Genomic DNA, 22340 nt, shown 5'->3' with positions numbered 1-22340 from the left:
TAGGTAGATCGTGTAAGCTCCCTGATAGTAAGGACCATGTTTGTATATCTTTATCATTTTAAGTTACTAATTTCGAGTATATAGCAGGCTCTCAATAGTTGTGGAAGGAAGGGATGGAGAGAGGAGAGGAAGAAAATATGGACTGGGAATTCAAAGATAAGACTGAGATAGTTCAGTAGTTTTCAAAGGTGTTTAATGGTTAAAAGGTTTTTTGAGCATGCACCCTCAATATGTATGTTGCTTATAAGTATTATATGAAGTAAAACTATGTCTTATAAAACATACATAAAATAAGGATTTTTAAATAAGGATATAAGTTGAAATATTTAAGGTATGGCTAATGGTAATGACATTGTATTAGTAACAGAAATCTCAAGTCACTTGGGATAATGTTTACTGCATATGATACTGGATGCAGATCAGTTTCTCATGTATTTTTTAATTTTGAATTTGGGGAGCCTGCTTCAAGTCAGATTGAACTGAATGTTAATTGCTTTCCTCCAGTAAAGTGATTAACAAAGAACCACTAGGAATAGAGATAACAGCTCCACCATTTTCTTATTCTTCTCTGGTATGTTCATTAATAACATATTCAATCTGTAGTTTCTTTAAAGGTTTTAGAACACTTGAAGTTTGGGGAGGGATCATTTCATTATACTAGCCTGTAATTCCATCACAGCCTGTAATTCCACTTAAATAAACCCGCAAAAGTATAGCACGTAGCTATCTTCTATAAGCAAACCGTGTTCACACTTTCACATTATGTAACTCCCGTTTTTCCTGTAAGATACCTCCAGACTGTCATAGGAACTGGGACAGAGACCACATAAAGGCTCAAGTTATTTATCACTCTATTAGATTAAAATTTTTATTTTAATTTTTTGTCTTTTGTCTTTTTAGGGCTGCACTTGCTGCATGTGGAGGTTCCCGGGCCTGGGGTCTAATCAGAGCTGCAGCTACCAGCCTACTCCATAGCCACAGCAACGCCAGATCCGAGCCGTGTCTGTGACCTGCACCACAACTCATGGCAATGCCGGATCCTTAACCCACTGAGCGAGGCCAGGGATCAAACCCGCAACCTCATGGTTCCTAGTTGGATTTGTTTCCACTGTGCCATGATAGGAACTCCTAGATTAAATCATTTCTATAAGATAAAAATTTTAGTATTTTCATCCCATAATTTAATGAATTTTCTCATGTGACTCTTGGATGTATGTACTCCTTTTGGAGGCAAGTGGACTAGGGCTGGAGATTGACATAGCAAACGATTGGTTCCTAGTGGTGTTAGACCGGTGCTGGAGGCAGAGTGTGAAATCACTCTTTTATTTATTTATTTATTTATTATGGTTGATTTCCAATGTTCTGTTAATTTCTGCTGTACAACAAAGTGACCCAGTTATACGTGTATATATACACAATGGTTTTTTCACATTATCCTCCATCATGTTCCATCATAAGTGATCAGATACAGTTCCTTGGGCTATACAGCAGAATCTCATTGCTTATCCATTCCGAATGCAGTAGTTTGCGTCTACTAGCCCCAAACACTCAGTCCCTCCCCCACCTTCCCCCTCTCTCTTGGCAACCCCAGGTCTATTCTCCATGTCCATGAGTTTGTTTCTTTTCTGTAGATAGATTCATTTGTTCTGTGTATTAGATTACAGATATAGGTGATATCATATGATATCTGTCTTTTTCTGACTTAACCTAGTATAAGAATCTCAAATTTCATCCATGTTGTTGCAAATGGCATTATTTTGTTCTTTTCTATGGCTGAGTAGTATTCCATTGTGTATATGTATACCACATTTCCTTAATCCATTCATCTTTCAGTGGACATTTAGGTTGTTTCCATGTCCTGGCTCTTTTGAATGGTGCTGCAGTGAACCTAGGGGTGCTTGTATCTTTTTCAATGAAAGTTTTGTCTGGATATATGCCCAGGAGTGGGATTACTGGATCATATGTTAGTTCCATATTTAGTTTTCTGAGGTACCTCTATACTGTTTTCCATAGTGGCTGTACCAATTTACATTCCCACCGACACTGTAGGAGGGTTCCTTTTTCTCCACACCCTCTCCAGCATTTGTTATTTGTAGACTTACTCATGATGGCCATTCTGACTGGTGTGAGGTGGTACCTCAAAGTAGTTTTGATTTTGAAATCACTCTTGATGGAGATGTTGTACCAGGCATTTGCCTTTTAAGCTAGATCATGAATGACAGGAGGGGGAACTGGGTAGGAGTGAAATAGAGGGGGAGGCTCAGGGCATTTGAGGTGGAAGGAACGACAGTGTATTCCTCTTCAGAGGCTCAGAGAAGAGATAGTGATATAGGAGTTAGTGTCTGGTGATGAGGGCCCCAGGATCTAGTGAGGGGTTTGTATATCACAAAGAAGAGCCTGCTATAGAAAAGGTCTATGTGAACATGGAAGTAATCATTATAATAATAAAACAGCAAAAGGGGATTACTCTAGTTCTACGTGCTTTTACAAATATAAAAGTCATGTTCATTAAATTTTCCTTTACCCTCTTCCCTCACCTTGCTATTAGAAAAGGGATAATCTGAAATTGTGGACAAATTGAATTGAGGGGTAGTAAGATAAAATAGTGGTGTGGGGAATGAACAGTCAGACTACTAACCAAAAAATTTGATTTTAAGAAGATGAGTCAGAAGGTGTCCCATCCAAACAGCTGAGGTAGCAGCGGGTTTTTTTTTTTTTTTTTTTTTTTTTTTTTTTTTGGTCTTTTTGCCATTTCTTGCGCTGCTCTCACGGCATATGGAGGTTCCCAGGCTAGGGGTCCAATTGGAGCTGTAGCTGCCAGCCTACGCCAGAGCCACAGCAATGCGGGATCCGAGCCGCGTCTGCGACCTGCATCACTGCTCACGGCAACGCCGGGTCCTTAACCCACTGAGCAAGGCCAGGGATCGAACCCGCAACGTCATGGTTCCTAGTTGGATTCGTTAACCACTGCGCCACAATGGGAACTCCATTATTTTGTTTTATTTTATTTTATTTGGCCTTTTTGCCATTTCTTGGGCTGCTCCCATGGCATATGGAGGTTCCCAGGCTAGGGGTCGAATCCGAGCTGTAGTCGCCAGCCTACGTCAGAGCCACAGCAAAGATAGCACATTCACCTATTCATTAAAGAACTTTACCCATTTTCTCTTTATTTCACCATCCGGAAAATTGCAGCTAGTTAAAGAAAGGTTTAATTTTTTAAAAAATTACTTCTTGTAATAAAGAATTAGTATAACCAAACTCACTTCATATTTCCAAAATTTTGTAGGAATTATTCAAATGGAAAAGTTTTTTGTTGTAGTCCTTTGACTCAGAAAATTGAACTTCTGCCCATGTAGTTTTTAGGGCAGTGTCAACTTGAAATTTATATCAGTTATCTTATTTTCTCTCCATTATTGTTTCACATATTAAAATTTTATATCATTTCTTCCTGTCTTGATTGTGACTATGCTTTGTTAAATTTGAGGTTAATGTAAGAATGCATTGCTTTGCCATAAATGAGGGGTAAGTTACAGTTTTGTGTTTTGTTTTGCTTTTTGCTCTTTGAAAGGCTTGTATGATGATGTAGGTTTCTCACCTCAAATCCTTTTAAAGGAAAAGTAGGCTCAAACATAATAATTTGGCTTGGATTTTTTACTTATTCTGTAATATCACATTAGAATAGTCCCAGGGTTTTTAACTTGGTGTCAATTTTGCATTCTCTAGGATAAGATAAAATTCAAACCTAAAGTCTTCTAGGAATGCCTGGCCTCATAGGTGAAAATTTTCATGTCCCTTTTGAGTTCTTTGTAAGAGGGTAGACTCAGAGAAAGTTGCCTAAGAGTGGCCAGCAGTAGGAGGTAAATCTGATTAACTCTTTAAGATGATTTATTTAGATCTGTGTAAGGGGATATATGTTTAAGTGCACTAAGAAATAAGGCAACATATGTGAGGGGGATTTGTAAGGAAGGCCTTGAATGGCAGTTTGGAGATGGTACGCTTAATTTAGTTTGTCATCCTACAGTTAAATGTTTTGCTTTACTGATATCTCTTTTTCCCCTCCACAGTTGTACAATGGTAGATGGAGTGATGATTCTTCCTGTGCTAATGATGATTGCTTTCCCTTCCCCTAGTATGGAAGGTAAGTGGCTCACAACTGTTCGGGCTAGGACAAGGTACTGTATATTGTTCATTTTACTGTCAACTAGTTTGTTCATAATCCTGTCAGACTTAGCAATCCTTCCCTTCCCTCATTTTTATGACTTATTTTTTTAAAGTTGATTTTTAGGTTCACAGCAAAATTGAAAGGAAGGTACAGAGATTTCTCATAATGGGGGAGGCTGTAAACTTACTGTTGACTTTTCTTAGCTCTTTATATATTTTGGATAACCGTCATTTATCAGATGTGTCTTTTGCATGTATTTTCTCCCAGTCTGTGGTTTGGCTTCTCATTCTTTTGACATTGTCTTTTACAGAGCAGAGGTTTAATGGAGTCCAGCTTATTAATTATTTCTTTCATGGATCTGCCTCTAGAAAGTTACAGCCATCTTCAGTGAGGTCATCTAGGTTTTCTCCTGTGTTATCTAATAGTTGTTTTATAGTGCTGTGTTTTATATCTAGGTCTGTGATCCATTAATTGAATTATGAAGGGTGGAAGGTCTGTGTCTAGATTTCATTTTTTTTGCATGTGAATATCCCCACCTTCACCCCCTCTTTTTTCTTTTTAGGGCTGCACCTGCACATGTGGAAGTTCCCAGGCTAAAAGTCAAATCGGAGCTGCAGCTGCTACCCTATACCACAGCCATAGCAACGTGGGACAGTCAGAACCTGAAGGGACACAGGGTGACTCTTAGTTGTGTGGGATCATAGGCACTTAGGGCCTTTGGCATCCCTGGCTCTTAGTCTCACTATCCTCCCTTCTCCCCATATGCAAAAAGCTGCTTAGGGATGATACTGCCCCATCGAGTCCACAAAAGAGATACGAGAAAAAGAAAATAAAAGTTGCCTATAATTCCCTGCACTTACATGTGATTGTTTTTAACATGTTGTTATAAATCTTTGTAGATACATGAACAAACTATTTAATTGTGCCTTGAGCAGTTTTCACTTTATTGTACAAGGGTTTGCTCCATGAAGAGTGGTGCTTTACAGTGTGAATCTCAGCCTTGTTGTGATCAGATGGGACAGGAAGACTAATGCCCCTGTAACAGGCTCTTAGGGGCACAGTGATCAGCTTTATATACTTGATAGGTTTCAAAAGAGGTGTGTAAAGTTAGCGTGAGAAGTTAGCGTGGCCGATACTGGGGAAAAATCAGTGCTTGATACACTAGAAGCCTGGTTTGTTATATATTAAGTTTACGATATTTAATCTGTGCCTCCCTCCTTCCCATGTGCATTGACATGTATTGTAGATCTGCATTGTTCTACATGGGAGCCACGAGCCATGTATAGTTAGTGAGCACTTGAATTGCAGCTAATACAAGTTGAGATGTGCTGTGAAGTACATGCTGGATTTTGAAATCAACAAAACTGTGAATTTTACCTGTTCCTTTTTACTGCTATGAAAATTGACAATAACATAATGTGGTTCACATTAAGTTTCTATTGGAAAGCGCTGTTGTCAACCAGTTTAGGTATCTATAGTCTATATTCTGCTCTAATAAGCAGTATTATTTGATATATTCCAGTAATTTTGCAATCATTTTAATTAGTGCCAGAAAGATATAAAATAGGGGTCTGCATGGTAAGTTTAAGGGACTAGGAGGTGCTTTAACTAGAAGTGAGATTGTGTCCTAGGTTGAAAGAATTAATAACAAGAAATGGGCTTGGAATGTTTGATGGGTTAATAGTAATTCTCTGCTGAGGAGTTAATTTTATCCCCCAAGGGACACTTGACAATGTCTAGAGACATAGTAGAAAAGTTGCTTGGATTTTTCCTCTTAAAAGCGTTTTTTAAAATTGAATTATAGTTGGTTTACAATGTGTTAATTTCTGCTATACAACAAAGTGACTTGGTTATACATATATACTCTTTTTATAAGGTTTGTTTTGTTTTGTTTTGTTTTGTTTTGTTTTTTTCCCCCCACAGCATGCAGTAGCTTGATGTGGGATTTCAGTTCCCAGACCCCAAACCAGGGACTGAATCCAGGCCCTGGGGGAAAGTAGGGAGTCCTCACCACTAGGCCACCAGAGAGCTCCCCATATGTATTGTTTTTCAACTTCTTTTCCATTATGGTTTATCACAGGATATTGAATATAGTTCCCTGTGCTTTCCAGTAGGACCTTCTTGTATATCCATCCTATATATAATATATAGTAGGATGGATATACAAGAAGGATAGGATTTTTCCTCTTTTTTAATTGCTATACAATATGGTCATTATAAGAAAGAATCTAAATAATGTGGAGTTCCCGTTGTGGCTAATGAACCCAACTAGTAACCATGAGGTAGCGGGTTTGATCCCTGGCCTTGCTCAGTGGGCTAAGGATCTGGCATTGCCGTGAGTTGTGGTGTAGGTCGTAGACGCGGCTCAGATCCTGCGTTGCTGTGGCTGTGGCGTAGGCCCGTGGCTACAGCTCCGATTAGACCCCTAGACTGGGAATCTCCATATGCTGTGGGTATGGCCCTAGAAAAGACAAAGAGAAAAAAGTAAAAAATAAAAGATAAATAAAAAAGAATCTAAATAATGTGAAATGAGGTCCCTCCGAATTCCATGCACTTCCGTATATATAGCAGAAGTTCCTGGTAGGACAGTCCTTCAGGTTTCATGTGGTCCCCTGGTGGACTCGTGGTGTAGGCATGATAGAAAAATAAGTGTGGAAGAGGAGTTGAGGTGGACATGTATGAAAAGAGAAGGAGAGGTAGAGGAAGAGAAAGGAAAAAGGGCATGTGTGGAAAAATATTAGCAACTCAGCTATTGATTGTTTTTTCCTGCTTAAAGCTCTTAAGCTGCCCAAAGAATCCAGCAAATGACCTCTTAATGCCCCAGTGAAGATCTGTAATAAAACGAGGTAGTCTGGCCGAAATGGAAATGGATGCCACTAAGGTTTTGCTGTTTAATATAACACCACCACTAGGCTGTTTACAAGCATGGAAAAGAACACATCATCCTTTAGTTGAAATAGCTTTTTTTTTTAAACTGAATATCCAGGGAGTGCTATAACCTAGAGTGCTCTAATCATAATAGTGGTTGCCTTGGTTTTGTCTTGCCTCAATGACTCAACTCCTAGTTAACCGTCAGTAGCATGTTCTATGAAAAGACTCTTTGTTTTTACGTATTTACTAGGGACTTGGGGAAAAAAAAAAAACCCACTGCAAACCCCTAATTGTAATACACACTAATATACTCAACATTAGTCATAAAGCAAATGTTACCTACAAAATTCTTAACCGAAAGAGGTAAATGATAGGGCAGATAACTAAAAGCTTTATGTTAACCTCATATATTATCTAGTGCAGAGCATTAGACTATCAAGTTTAAAAGGAAACAGACCCATTGATATTTGTAGACCATTATGGCACCTTAATTAATTGGGCTTTAGTGGAGCTAGATGGCATTCCTGGTGCATAAATAAGAAAGTCATGGAGATTTCATTTTAATATATTTTATTGGTTTTGTTGGGTATTGTACCCTTCTTAGTCTACTAAAAACAAACAAAAACCCTAACCTAAATCTTTTTTCCCTTTGTCTCCCAAATGTCTCTTAAATATTGAAGATATTAGATAAAGTGTTAACATTTCAAATAATAGGTTTCAAACAGTTATTTTGTCAGAGTTTGACTAGTATGAGTGTTCCTTAGAGCACTTCTCCTTTTCTGTGGAATCCTAAATGCTCTGGGGCCAAAAAAAAATCCCATTAAGTTTGGAAAACACTGCTTACTATGACGACCTTTTTGAGGATTTATGGGTTTTTTGTTTGTTTTTTAGGGCCAAATCTGCAGCATATGGAGGTTTCCAGACTAGGGATCGAATCGGAGCTACAGCTGCTGGCCTATGCCATAGCCACAGCAATGCTGCGACCACATCTGAGCCACGTCTGTGACATGACACCACAGCTCACGCCAACGCTGGATCCTTAATCCACTGAGCAAGGCCAGGGATCGAACCCATGTCCTCATGGATACTAATCAGGTTTGTTCCTGCTGAGCCATGACGGAAACTCCTGTAGATAATAATTATTGAGTGGTGAATATGTGCTAAATGGTGGGCTGTTTTAGATGCATTATTTCCCATAATCTTCATCATAACCCTAATGAGAAAGATTAGTGGGAGTGTGCTTTTGAATAAGTTGAAACTCTTACTTAAGGTTATACGGCCAACAGAAGGGATGATATACTTTGAGGAATGGTGTTCAAGAGTTTCAGTCATTATCAGAGTTTTCTTGTGGCTCAGTGGGTTAAGGATCCAGCATTGGCATCGCAGCAGCTTGGATTGCTGCCGTAGTGCAGGTTTGATCTCTGGCCTGGGAACTTCTACATGCTACAGGCACAGCAAAAAAAATGGTTTTAGTCATTATTAATCTTCTTCAGAGTTTTGCATTTTTTGGTACCCTAAATTAGCCATCTCTACATTCACATTATATCTGGTACATGCTAGAATCCAGCTCAACCCAGTCTATTTGAGAAGATGGGCTAAGAGCTTATATTAGTGAATGATGAGTCCCTTTTACCTGGGTTTGTGCTTTTTCTCGTCTTTCACACCAATATTCATTTTTCATGTTCATTATATATACAACTCCAGCTGCAGGAAGAGTTTTATTTGCTCTCATAGAGAAGAGCACTTGAGTCCTAATTGCCCGTATATCCTTCCTTTTCCTTCCCATTAATACGACTAATCATGCTCTAATACTGCTATTATGCCACCCGGGAGAAGTCCATTTTTGTTTCAGAACCTGTTTGGTTTTATCTCTGTCCCTGTGAGCATTTGCAGGGATGACCATGACATAAATAGCTTAAAGTGGAATATTCTTTCTTCAGAAATATTTCAAAGCTGAGATGACCCACATTTTATTAAATTTGCAAGCCATAGTTTATTTTATTGCAGCAAGGAAGGCTGGACTTCTGCAGGGTTCTGCTGTAAGAGATTCTGGCCTGTTCTGGGGAAGATTGCTAAGAACTAAATTATTTTCTGGGTTGACTTGATTTTAGTGTTTCCAAAGCCATCACTACTCAGACTTTCCAGTCCAATTACCCAATGAGGGAAGGAAGGAGGTCACTTCAATAGACTTTTTGTTAGGGTCCACAAAGGTGCCCCTCTTTGCCACTGGGGGTGAAGAATAGAATAAGCCTTTCTTTGAATTTCTCATTATTGAGAATTCAGGAAGTTCGTGAAGGGGTGAGTGAATGCAAGAGAAATGTCTCAGTATTAAATTTGTTGCTCTCATTTCTCATTACTATAATTTGTCCTTTTTGTTCAGAATGAAATCTTTTTCATTGACACATCATCATATGAGAGATTTTGTAGGGAGAGAGATGAGATGTACTGAGCTATTTGCCAATATGAGTACCTAAAATGTAAATATTGGATAAACCTGCAAACTTTTAAGATAACTGCTTCTTTATTGTCAGATGTTCTCACCTAACAGAGTTGAGTGTATTAGTTGATGCAAGGTGAGCTGTGACAAAGCTTCCTTTCAGCTTTTTCTTTCTGCGACATGTTTGTTTCAGCTGTGGGTAGTTAAATTAATGCCACATCCAATTTTTTTTTTTTCCCCAGTGAACATTATAAAATGTTCCTATTCAACGCGTTTACATGAGAGGAGTTAACAGTAGGGTGTGGAGAGGACTCTAACAATTCAATCAAAGTTAAGTTTTGAACAGTTGGGAAAACAAATCCAAGACCTGGGCTCATTAAACAGTTTCTTTGTGGTCAACAGTGAGTGGGCAGTGCAGTAGCTTCTGAACATTTCCTTTGTAAAGACAGGTCTCGAGGGGCAGAGGATGGATGCTGTCTCCTCTTTATGGAGAAACTGGTGAAGCAGATTTGTGGGAATGGCATATATGCATCTTTTGCTCTTGAAAAGTAAGAGCCAGGGAAAGCAAAACACATTGAAAAATTAATTTGTTACTTGCCAAACACTGCTGCCTGTACTCCAGAACAGTCAGCCCAGCATGACCTCAGGCAAGCGTCCATAGATAATGGTTATACAAAATAGTCATAATTACTCAGAACTCATGTTGATTCCAAGATACTGTAAGACACAGGGCGGGGTGGCCTTCAGAATTTTCACTGTGACTCACAGTAAGAAACATTTTAGGGTTGGACCCAGTGCATCTACATTTAGAAACATTCTGGAGTAGGATTCACACACATCTGAAAAGAAAATATCGTGGAAGAGTGATTATTACTCTCACTGTTTAATGTTTTCCCATTTCTTCTCTTTATATTCTATTCAGTTTTAGTTCATTTAAACAGAAAGTAAGAAAGCTTATCTGGAACCGCTAAATTGATTTCGCTACCCACACGTGGGTCATCATCCATCATAAGTTTAAAAAAGACAACTCCAGGGGAGTTCCCATCGTGGTGCAGTGGAATTGAATCTGACTAGTATCCATGAGGATGTGGGTTCAATCCCTGACCTCGCTCAGTGGGTTAAGGATCCAGCGTTGCTGTGGCTGTAGTGTAGGTTGGCAGCTGTAGCTCCATTTGACCCCTAGCCTGGGAACCTCCGTATGCTGTGGGTGTAGCCCTAAAAATATAAAAAAAGGACAACTCCAGTCTGTTCCTGAGGGTTACTGCCTGGAAGTCCCTGCTGTCCTCAGATTAAAGCTCTGACAACTAACCCAGATAGTTTCCAACAGAGCTGGCTCAGACCTGTTGTGTGTGTGTGTGGGTTTTTTTTTACAACATCATGTAGCCTGGCTGTCCTCTCTCCAAGCCAGTGATTTGACAGAAAGAGGAAAGTTTACATTTGGTCATAGCACTGGAACAGCTGCTGCCCAATTCTAATCAGCTGAATCTGAGCTGTGCAGAGCTGGGTGTTTCCTCGATCCAGGGTAATGCTGCATCTAATTCTTTGTTATGGGTTACAGTGGAACATGGACTTTCTGAGGATATGTATATTTGGTGGATGTGGGAAGGAGAGAAGGAAAAGGAGACAGAATGAGAAATTCCTCTTGGAAGCGGGTGGTGAAATTCATCTTAAAACAAAAACTAAAACCTCTGCCTGTATTTTTCTTTATTCAAATGGTGATTTTGAGTGGGAGATGGTCTCTTTTGTGTATTATTTGCTGCATTTGTTTTTGTGTTTTACCTTCCAAATTCTGGTACTTATAACCAAGCCAGTTTGAATGGGGGAAAAAAAAAACCCTCCCCCAAAAAAGCAGGCCCATCCAGGAAAGCTGGAAAGAGTTGATATGACAAAAAAAAAACCCCAAAAAAAACAAAACAAAAAAAAAACAAACCCACAGCCCAGTTTAGAATTTGACTACTGTGGTGGATTAGTTAGTGCTTCAGAATGCTATGTAGAGTCACAGAATCATGGCTTCTGTTTATCTTTTATATCATGTCCTAGTTCATATGCTTCACATTGTCAATTTTGCAAAAGGTTAGGCTAATTTTTGATAGTTAAATTGGTGTGGCTGATCAAAGAGCATCTTCTGAAAGGAGGGATCTGGGCCATGCATAGGAATCAAGCCTTTCTCAGGAGAGTGACAGAATCAAACACTGTCATGAGCTATTTTCTTTTTACTGTGTCTTTCCATGTAGAGGTTATTGCGCCTCTCAAGAGCTGTTACCACAGCACCACACTGGACAGTAAGTGGGTGGTGGTGCAGAGTCATCTATGCAAAGTGAGAGGCGACGCTTGGTGACATTCTTTGTTTTCTCCCCAGTATCTAAGACAGTGCTTGGCATGTAGTTGGAGCTCAATGAATATTTGACAAACGAATGAATAATGTTGGCTACAATAATAATTATTGTAATAAAAAAAGATAATAAGAGACTGAGGAACTGATCTGGGCTGGGCATGTGATATGAAAGCACATCCTTTCAAAGAATTTATTCTGAGTTTGGTAAAAGAGATTCAGTTAGAAGACAAGCTTACATTCTTCCAGTTGATAAATCAACTTGAGCACACGGATAGCACTGGTGATGTCCACATACCTAGAAGTAGGGGTTCCTGCTGTAAAGGAGTCACAGTTGAGTTGGAGGAGATAAAGATTACAGCACAGTACTGGGGGTATCAACAGAAAGGGCCTTCTTGTCACACTGGGCTGGGATTGGGGACTGCCTTCCAGGAAGGCTGGATTTCAAAGATGAACAGGCATTAGACCAGCAAAGGAAGGACTGAGGACTTTTTAGGCAGAGGAACGGATACCATCGGGGCGGTCCATCATGGCCAGAGCAGCCTCTAGAAGGCATTTGGGTTGAGAGTGGAGGCCCCACTAGTCTGGCAGGGCCTTGTGCCTGAGGTGTTTGTCTTGGATCCTAGGGCAGGGAGAGCTCTTGGAAGATTAGTCATGTGCAGTTTGGGTGCTTTGAAAGAGTTGTGTGGTGGAAATGGATCCCAGGCTATGTACAGCCAGATGAGAGGTGAAGGGACAGGAAAAACTAGTCCTCCCACAGGGTTGGGGCAGACAGGCCCACATACTTCCTTTTCAAAGGCATCCCAACTATAGCAACTTGATGGTGACCAACAAAACAAAAACAAAACAAAAACAAAACCTTAGTTCCAAGAGTAGACCTTTGTGACAGGTAGTCACAAATAATAATAACAGCGGCAGACGACAGTAACCTAATAATAATCCCACTGCTGCTTTTATTATGAAAACAGAAGGCTGAGCTGCTGACTTTTCTAGCAACTTTTGCAAGACATTTAAATCCCTCTAGCTGGCCCTTTGTTCCTGTGTTGCCATGGAGTGTCAATAAGCCCCGCTCAGAATAACCCCGGCAGTGACATGAGAGGTACAGCTTGCTCACTGGCATGGTGGCTGGCCAGGTTACACTGTTTTCATTGCTCCCGTCTTGGGAGGAGCACTGGGCAGCTGGTTGCCCTGGCAGCTGTGAAAGGTGTACGTCTCTTGGCTGCCCAGAGTTTGAAATGCAACCAGAACTTGCCTGCCCTACTGAGCATGTGCAGCTCAAGATGGAGCTGATAGCAACTGAAAATAGCCCACTGCGCACCTGTCGCCTGTACACCAGCCCCTGCCACCTGCCATTAGGACAGTGTGGGCTCACTTGGTGGACAGGTGAGGGCTGAGTGGATCTCAGTGGGTCTCAGGAAGATATTGGGAACTTTGGCCATGGCTTAAAAGGAAACAAAAAAGCAGCAGGCCCTTCTGAGCAGTTCAGTGGACACTTTTGTGGTCAGTGGGTGACCACAGTGGCTGCGTATGCACAGTATGTGCTGAAGACGCCATACAATTTTCCTTGCTCAGCCAAACTGTGGTCCAGCAAACAGACCAAGAGGTAAATGTTTCCTCTCGGAGGAAAAGGCTTTCTGACGAAACTCCTAGTGGCAGCCATCCTGATTTACCTGCCTCAGTGGAGGCACAGGGTCAAACTATTTTGTTTGACTTTTCTGCCTGCTCTTTAATTCCCAATGATTGACAGTAGATCACTTCTATAAGGTGTCTCTTTGCTAGATTAGTCTTTCTCAGCAATCCAAGTGCGGGCACAGAACAGAATCATAGCATGTTAGGAGCTGTCTTTTTCCCTTTGGGACTCTTTCCATTTCCTTCTGGGCTTTCATCTCTTCGGCGGGCTTGCCACCATCGGGTAGGCTTGGCACACCAGTGTGGATGGAAGCAGGCTCTGGAAGGAAATACTTCTGAAATGACTGGTGGTATTAAAGCTGCTATTTAGAAGTGACCCTTCTTAGAGACTTGGGTTATCTTTAGGCCATCACTGCTCCACAGCCACCGGAGCCAAAGGGAGTCTGCGGAAACCCTGGCCGGTTGCTCTCGCCTTGGTTTGTGTTTAGATATTCTTGCTCTCCAGCCAGTGGCCTCGTGACACATCTCAGATTTAGCTGCCTTTCTTCTGCCAAGGTCCAAGATTATTGTGGAAGCTGGGAATGGTGTGCTGTGCCACAGAGATGAGGGGAGTGAGGGAGGGGTGTTTGAGAAGCCAGTTCTGGTTCTCAGCCCTCTGAAGAAATGCTTTCTCTTTCCACCTTGAGTGTAGGCACCTGGAACCTTTCTGTGGGCTCAGGGGTAAAAGGGAATAAGTTCAAAATGAACATTTCTCAACTGTCTCATGGTGATTGTAGGATCTTTAGTCTATGATGAAGAATCCAGTCTTCTAAGTGTGTTGAATTTGGAAGTTCACGAATCCTTGTGGACCATATTAATTAGATTGATGGGGTAAAGAGACAAAGCAAAGATCCAGTTATTAAGGCTGGAATGCATATGCATGAGGCATGTATTTGTGGGACTGAAGACATGGGATTCCATTCTTTATTGACCTTTCATGGAGTTCTGGACCTGGAAGGGCCTCCCTTGATTGGGAGATGGGATGATAGCAATATCAAAAACTTGGGCTTTACCCCTGTTTTTCACCCTTGAAAAAACTCTGTCTGGCTTCATCTGGGCTGGAAAGAAAATTGTCTAGACATTACCTTGTTCCCTCTGTGCTTTTTTCTCGGGCTGGGGTACTATGGGGAGCTAGAGCAGAGGATATCAGCTGAACTTAACTAACTCTAGACATTTTCGCATTAGCTTTGGGTGCCACGATGCCTTGAGGCTGGCATTCTAAGACTTGTTGTTAACAAATTGGAGCCCTGCCCATCTTTTGAAGGGTTTATCTCTGTGGTTTGAAAGCTTCCGGAAGGGGTGTGGGGGTGTGGTGGCGGCTTGCTGGTGGTAAGTAGAGAAAAGATTGGCAGCCTTGAGGCTCTGTCCCTGGTTCCCAGAGAAAAAGGTCTAGTAGGGCACTGGAAGGAAAAGAGAGGTGGGATCTAGGAGGGCCTTCTCTGCTGTCTGGTCCCATGTACAGCCCTCATTTAAGGTTGCCTATAAAACCAGAATTTTCAAGATAGAGCCTGGGTAGGAAACCCTCCCTGGAGCAGCCGTGCACTCCCCGGGTATCGCGGGAGAAGAGGGAGACGGCCAGAGCGAGTCCCAAGCACTTCTTCACACTCTGAACGGAACTTCTAAGAGACTGAGACACTCTGAAATGAATCTCATCACTGGCTGTCTTGGAAACCTCAATAGGGAATGACTTCTCCGAATGTTTATAAATCCTCAGCTCTTTTCTGCCCTCCCTTCAGTCTGTGGTACTTTCTGTTATTCTCCCAATAAGTAGAGCTTCACTCTCCGGTGCAGGAATTGCCAAAATTTAAGGGTGAGGTGGAGTTGGGGGTATATTGTGGTCTCTGAAAAAATTCCTTAAGAGGTACTTTTCTTTAGGCCTCATAATCATTTGTTTCCCTGATGCAACGATTCAAGAAGTTTGAAGACAAAATGAAGAAAGGGGTCATTGTTTTCCCCCGTATGAAGGAGCTGCTTCACGGACATGACACGTGTGAAAGCTAAGACTTTGCTATGTTCGGGGAATCATAAAGAGCCTGGAAAAGACAAACCAGTATTGTCTTAGGCAAATACCCCACAATGCTCTTTAACTTGTTAGTCATTTAAACACAGACTGAGTTTTTGGCTTTGAAATGGAAGGTGTGGCTCCTGCAATAGACTTCATTTACAGGGATTATTTCAGAGACAAGGAGTCAGCCCAGACACAAAATAAACAGATGGAACTTTCCCCCTGCCCCTCTCAGCTTTAGCAGTTCAAATACAGGGCGACGTAGGGATCTTTATCACCTTTAGCAAAGCAAGAAGGGGAAAATGATGTAATTCACTCTTCCTCACTCCCTGCTGAAAAACGCCATTATTTTCACTGATAGGAGAAAAATGGCAGCAGAGACCAGGGTCATCTTTTTCCTGCTGAGCAGGCAAGTCCTGCACAACCTCCCCAAAGTGGCTGGAGCCCAGACACATACTGTGTTTTGATCATCCTGATCACCATAGCATGGTGGTAGACAAAATTGCTCAAATCAGTGGTCCAAGGAAGAACCTCCCATAAAAGCCCTACTGTTCTGTTAGGGTAGTAAATAATCCCTTGTTTCGGGAACTCTTGTATTTTACCTCTTTCTCCTAACAAACAAACGAGCACACACAAAACCTGCAGAAAGTACTCATTTTCCACACGTGTAAGCCTGAGCAGGTAAACAGATGTGACGCCGTGGCGAGCTCCTGTAGGAAGACGTGGTTCGCACAGACAGGCTGGCTGGGTGACTAAGCCTTGCCTGAAGATCTCTGCTGACATTTAAAGACTTTATGGGCTCAGTCTGCTCTGAAAACCAGCATCATGTCTCTTCCCACCTCTAACGCCTTTCTGTGAGGAGAAATTTCCTTCTGAAGCAAACGTTCATCAGGCTTGTCCCCCTGCCACGTGCTGAGGCAGATGTGGGGAGTATAACAGTGAGAAGAGTGGGCTCCGTTCCTCCCCTCATTCTGCTCACAGTCTGGGGGTGGGGAGACTTGGACGTTCAGCAGCCTTACAGGCACATGTGTGTGAGTGTAGATGGGTGGCTCCTGCTTTACATGTGGGGGTGTGTACACAGGCTTCTCTGAGGAAAGAGTAAGTAAGGTGAGGTCTGAGGGGAAGATGGACACTAACTGGGTGAATGGGGTGTTGGCAAGGGGGACGGGGAGCCAAGCACCCAAGTGTGGGGGGATTCCTCACCCAGCCCACCTGAGCTCCCAAAGTAGGAAGAGGCCTTCCCAGATCAGGGCAACGGGGACTTTGGTAGGCCAGGGCAACCACTGGTCTCCATTTTGAGGGTCATGGAATCAGGCTTGTATATCTGAATGGAGGCCGTCAGCTCAGCGAGGGAACCCTGGAGGAAGAACCCATTTGGAGTGGAGGTATCCTCAATTCCCAGTCGTGGAAACCCTCCTACAATCATTTTCTGTTATTTTAACTTATATGTGATTCTATTAAATGCCTCTCTTCTCTCTCTTAACTCCTGGAACATATTTTCATACTGGCTTTTACAACTTTACCAGGTATCAATTTCTCTGATTAGGAAAAAGATATGTGATTTGGGGTCACTCACTGGATGCGAGCATTTAGGCACTTGGGTGTCTTTTCTTTCAGAGCATGTAGCCTGTCTTTTTGCCAGACCATCAAATGCCCTTCACTAGGTGTTCCGGACAGACCTTTGTGTTTCTGTCTTAGGAGCAGGCTGGCTGGCAGTGATACCTGGCATTGCAAAATCCTTCTGTAAGCCTTTGTTTAATGCCAGAGATCTCAAATGCTTTCAGATTCTGGAGAGGTGCCACGCTGCACTCTCGGATTAGGAGCTAATGGAAGGACTCCCATATCTATGAGCCTAATAGAAGCTGTCATTTCCAGTGAATGAATCGCTTATACTATTGGAAAGGGTCCAGGGATGTTTGGGGTTCCTTTTTCAGCCTATAAAGTTTTGAGCCACTGGACTTTTATAACAATAGTCTAATAACTGCATCTTTATTTGTGCTGCATGAGTCTATAAGAAAATGTAGCCTGTTCCTTTTGCTGACTCCAGGGATCATAGTTATGGGCTGGTTTACTTGGAGCATTTTCTCATTTGTCTTTTATGTCAAAGGCTTTATTCTAGATGGTGCACAAACGTGGGGTTTTGTGCACCATTTAGAATAATAATCAGTTGAAATGCCTTAAAGCATTCTGGAGTGCATGGCTGCGCAGATGGGAGGGGGAACGCCGAGATCCACGTGCTCACAGTGTTTTGCCCAGATTGCTCAAGTCCCACTTAAGACATAAATGTGGATCCTCTTACTATGAGGCATGAGATTATCCCAAACTGGGGACAATCTTAAAAAGTCCTTGATGCTCTTTGCTCTGCCTCTTCTTCTGCCAGTCTAGGATTAGGCTACGAGAGTAGGTGTGTCCAGATGGTGAGCCGAGTATTGCCCAGAACAAGAAAAATCTTTTAAAAGATTTGGCCGTGCCCGACCCCTGGGATTCCCAGCCTGTGCCTCTGGTTGCAGGGCCAGCCCTGGATCCTTCCAGGTGGTGCTGAGAGCTCCCTGCTGCTCCCAGCCAGATGTGGGCTGTGAGGGTATTCACACAGACCTGGTTCTCGGGCTCCAGAGGGCACAGGGTGCCAGCCATAACTGAGTAATGCTGAGAGGTGCCTTTAGAACAGACAGAGTGGGTGAGCTCCACGCAGAGGGAATACCTCTGGCTTGACGTTTCAATTACTGAATTATTTAAATGAGTGTCAATTAGGTGGAGTCGACTGGCTGCCTTCTGCCAGAGCACTTCCTAGTTATTTGCACAGACAAGTGTAAAATGCTTCATATCAGATGTGGTGCTTCCTGGCTGGACTGTTGAAGATCAGTCACAGAAGGTGATTATCCTTCCTCCGTGTGCCTTGATGTGCAGTGTATTTATATCATGGGCTGGGAGATTAGAGGTCCACAGACCCTTGCCTGCGGCCCTAAAAAGGCTTTGTGATAATTCTCACACCTCCCTGCCCCACAGGCCCACCCCAAATAAGATATCACAGGCCCACACATGTTATGGTTATTCCTAAATTCTATCAAGACTAAAACAGTGAGTCATAGGAATTTTGAGGCCTGCCGTGTTCCTCAGAATTACGGATATTAAGATCTGAAAAATGCAACTACCTTGCTTTTAACCTTCTTTCTTGAATTAGTAATCCTAGCTCAGAAAATCCTTTTGGCATCTCTTCAACTAATCTGCTCTGTCAGATGAAATTGCCAAAGTGGCATTTAACTCAGGTGTGTGTGTACGTGCAGACGTGTGCATGGGTGCAGAGGGTCATTCTGACTCGCTTGTGAATTTAGGGTCTTCATTTTCATTTGGCTATATTTTTAAAAAATCGATTCATGAAGGGCTCTGCTAATTAGTTATATGGGAATATACAATGTAAGAAGATCAGGAATTCCCATCATGGCTCAGCGGTTAATGAACCCGACTAGCATCCATGAAGACTTGGGTTTGATCCCTGGCCTCACTCTGGGTTAAGATCCCCCATTGCTGTGGCTGTGGCTCAGGCCGGCAGCTACAGCTTCAATTGAACCCCTAGCCTGGGAACCTCCATGTGCCATGGGTTTGGCCCTAAAAAGACCAGAAAAAAGAAAAGATTAAATGTTGGTGAAGAGTAAAATAGCAAGCGAAGTTGGTGAAGGTTTGGTACTTTTCCATCTGCTAACTGCTGAACTGAACCCATGGTCCTTCCATATCAGAGATGCATGAATTAATTACTGCATAAAATTCAGAGCTGTCTTTTTTTCCTTTTTCGTGATTGTGGCAGAAATGATATGAAAACCCTGGGTTTTGACTCAGTCTATGACACCCATTAGATCTTAAAATCTAATTAAGATCTATACCCCATTGTGGTGGATGGACTGCAGAGTTAGGCATAATGAGTTGAATCTTACAGAAGATGATATTTACTTGAGGCTGCTCCATTTTGGCAAAATTCTGTGCGTTACAGCTTAAACATCTGTCAGACCAGCCCCACATCCTCTCAAAACCTAGAGACCTTGGAAAGGCAGGATGCATCTTGCACCTGTGGGCCTAGAGTTTCGTTTGGGCTGAAACTTTAAAAGCAGAGTTCACTCTGAGGGCACGTGAAAGAAATTATTTTTGTTATTTCAGTTTTTAAAATGACCTTTGGTCTTTTCTAGGGTCACACCTGTGGCATATGGAGGTTCCCAGGCTAGGGGTCTAATCGGAGCTGTAGCCGCTGGCCCACACCAGAGCCATAGCAACACGGGATCTGAGCTGTGTCTGCGACCTACACTACAGCTCATGGCAATGCCAGATCCTTAACCCACTGAGCAAGGGCAGGGATCGAACCCGTAACCTCATGGTTCCTAGTCGGATTTGGTTACCACTGAGCCACAACCGGAACTCTTTTTTTTTTTTTTTTTTAAATTAAAACCGCAAAGTGTCATTAATTCTTTGGTACCCTGGACGATCCATTTCAGTGATGACTGAAACCCCCATGGTCTGGATTTGTTTGTTGTTGTTCCTGGTGGGCTGTCGATGCAGCTGAATGATTCATACTCCTCAATTCATTATTGGTCCAAGACCAGCTTCTCTGCTGTATTACTTTCACTTTATCATTCATTCCAACACTAAACATCCTCCCCAACCCAGCATCAAAAGATAAAACCTCTTTAAAGTGTTAAGTGTGTATTTTTCAGTATCATTGACCTTGAAAAATAATTGAGGGTTTTACAATACATGTTAGTATATCAGATTTACATAAATTGCATTATTTCATAGTTTTTTAAACATAGCTTTTTAAATTCTCTGCTGGAATTACAAACAAATCAATATGACACCATTAACCCTCCCTTTCACCCCCCTGCTGTCCATTTCCCTCCAAAGAACCATCACCTGTTGGGCAGCATAGTTGGCAACCCTTATCCCAGCCTTGTGCCATTTGAGAGTGGCAAGCATGTCTAGACTCCCTAGAAATATTATCTTTCAACTTGCTTTTGGCAAGGGTAAACTTTTCACTGGATTGTGTCAACAGATATATATCCTCATAGAAATATATATCCTCATAGAAATAGATTGGTGCTGGAATTTCTCTAGGCAGGGAAAATAAAGACTATTTCCTGGCTCATTAAAATTTTTGCTTATTAAAAATGTCTGAGGGCGCTTGATTCTCAGGGGTGAGGCTGGTGACATACATATACTGTCAGCGGCTATTTTGGATTTTCTGCTTTCAGGCATGTCTTTGCTCTTGGATGAACCCCTTGTGGTTTTCAAAAGACCTAGCAAATCAATTATAAATAGAAGGCTTGTGTCTCTGTGTCTGCATGCACTTACTCTGTGGGACGAGGCACCCACATTACAGTGGGCAGTGAATTATTTTTTACTTCTTTGAAGAGGGAAGAAGAACGATGAAGCATGCTTTTCTTCTTTTTGAGATAACCCACACCTCTACACACACCCACACAAATCTGTGTAAATGAACTTGACATTTTCAAAGACCGTACCTTAAGGTCTTCCCTTGAAAGCACAGCCATATGACCTGTTATTTTAAGAAAGAAGCGGTTATCTCACAGACCTGCTGCAAAGGGTTCAAGGATTAGAAGGCAGCCTGTCTGTGCTGTAGCCCTTTGGAGGGAGGTTTGAAAGCTGACTTTCCTTATATGAACTGTGCTTTGATGAAAGTGCCTCATCTAACTAATCAGTGGTCTCTAGGACATGGGTGTTTACATTGTGGCTTCACTCTGCTTTCCCACTAGTGGAAACTGTTGGGACCGGCAAGTCTGAACTAATTATTCTGACAAGGGAGGGGAAAAGACAGGGTGATTTGAGAGATGAAACTGCAAATGGGTATTTTCAGAAAGAGACAGCTAGGAGGTCTGATTTGTTGTGCTTCACTGATGATCCATTAGCACCTTGGGCCCACCTGCGTGGGCTGTTCCTTTGGTCCCCCTTATTACCTTACTGCTCAGGCATTGTTTTGGGGCCTTCGTCCTCGATAATTGGTGCCAATTTTTTCCCCTGCCAGTTGACAATGTTTAAGCAGTGATAAATTCCCTAGTAATTAATGTAAGAACTTATATTATTAATGTAAAAACAATGTTCTTTTGAAAAATTAATCTAGGAGTTCCTGTCGTGGCTCAGTGGCAACGAGTCTGATTAGTATCCCTGAGGACACAGGTTCGATCCCTGGCCTCTCTCAGTGGGTCAAGGATCATGGCATTGCCATGAGCCGTGGTATAGGTTGCAGATGTGGCTTGGATCCGGTGTTGCTGTGGCTGTACTGTAGGCCAGCAGCCATAGCTCCGATTCCACCCCTGCCCTGGGAACCTCCATAAGCTGCGAGCATAGCCCTAGAAAGACACCCCCCCCCAAAAAAAAGTTAATCTAGACATCTGGCTGAAAATATGGATAATATGGATTTGTAATTATGGACTATGCCTCCTTGTAAACTCTTACTATACTGGTGACAGTTGAGGGCAGGAGTATCAGCAACCCTTGTATTGGTAGTTGATGGAGCTTTGTATGGAGCCAGCAGGAGCTGGTATTAACAGATGGTATTAATTGAGGAGCCTTTTTTTAAAAACATGAATTAAAGGTGGTGAGTGTTATGTTCTGGTAAAACATTTTATTTTGATCCAAGAATTGGGATATGAAATCCTATCAGACCAAAGACGACATGAAAACCACAGTAGGAGAAGTTCATTTTCAGAAGCCTTTGGACAAATGATAACCACTTTGGGGGCTACTAGGCTCTAAAACAGCACCCAGCTTATATAAGCATATTCATATTTTGAGAGGTGATTATTATTTGGTGGTTAGTCAGGTGATGCCTGGTGATGCCTCACTGGACTTTCTCTTTGGTTAA

The 22340-nt window shown here is 42.1% G+C and overlaps 1 protein-coding gene across 13 annotated transcripts in view; it reads left to right on the top strand.

The window, feature by feature from the left end:
- Positions 1–22340, top strand: part of ACVR1 (activin A receptor type 1) — a 142176-nt gene that overhangs the window by 74094 nt on the left and 45742 nt on the right. For all 13 annotated transcript variants that reach the window (XM_001927798.7, XM_021076458.1, XM_021076457.1 and 10 more), the window contains one exon: positions 4065–4138. In XM_001927798.7, coding sequence (XP_001927833.3) covers positions 4072–4138 — 67 coding nt within the window. In that variant the 5' untranslated portion in view covers positions 4065–4071. The remainder of the gene's footprint in view (positions 1–4064; positions 4139–22340) is intronic.

Source organism: Sus scrofa, chromosome 15 (assembly GCF_000003025.6).
Source record: "Sus scrofa isolate TJ Tabasco breed Duroc chromosome 15, Sscrofa11.1, whole genome shotgun sequence".
Taxonomy (NCBI): Eukaryota; Metazoa; Chordata; class Mammalia; order Artiodactyla; family Suidae; genus Sus; species Sus scrofa.
This window is presented reverse-complemented; position numbering and strand designations above follow the sequence as displayed.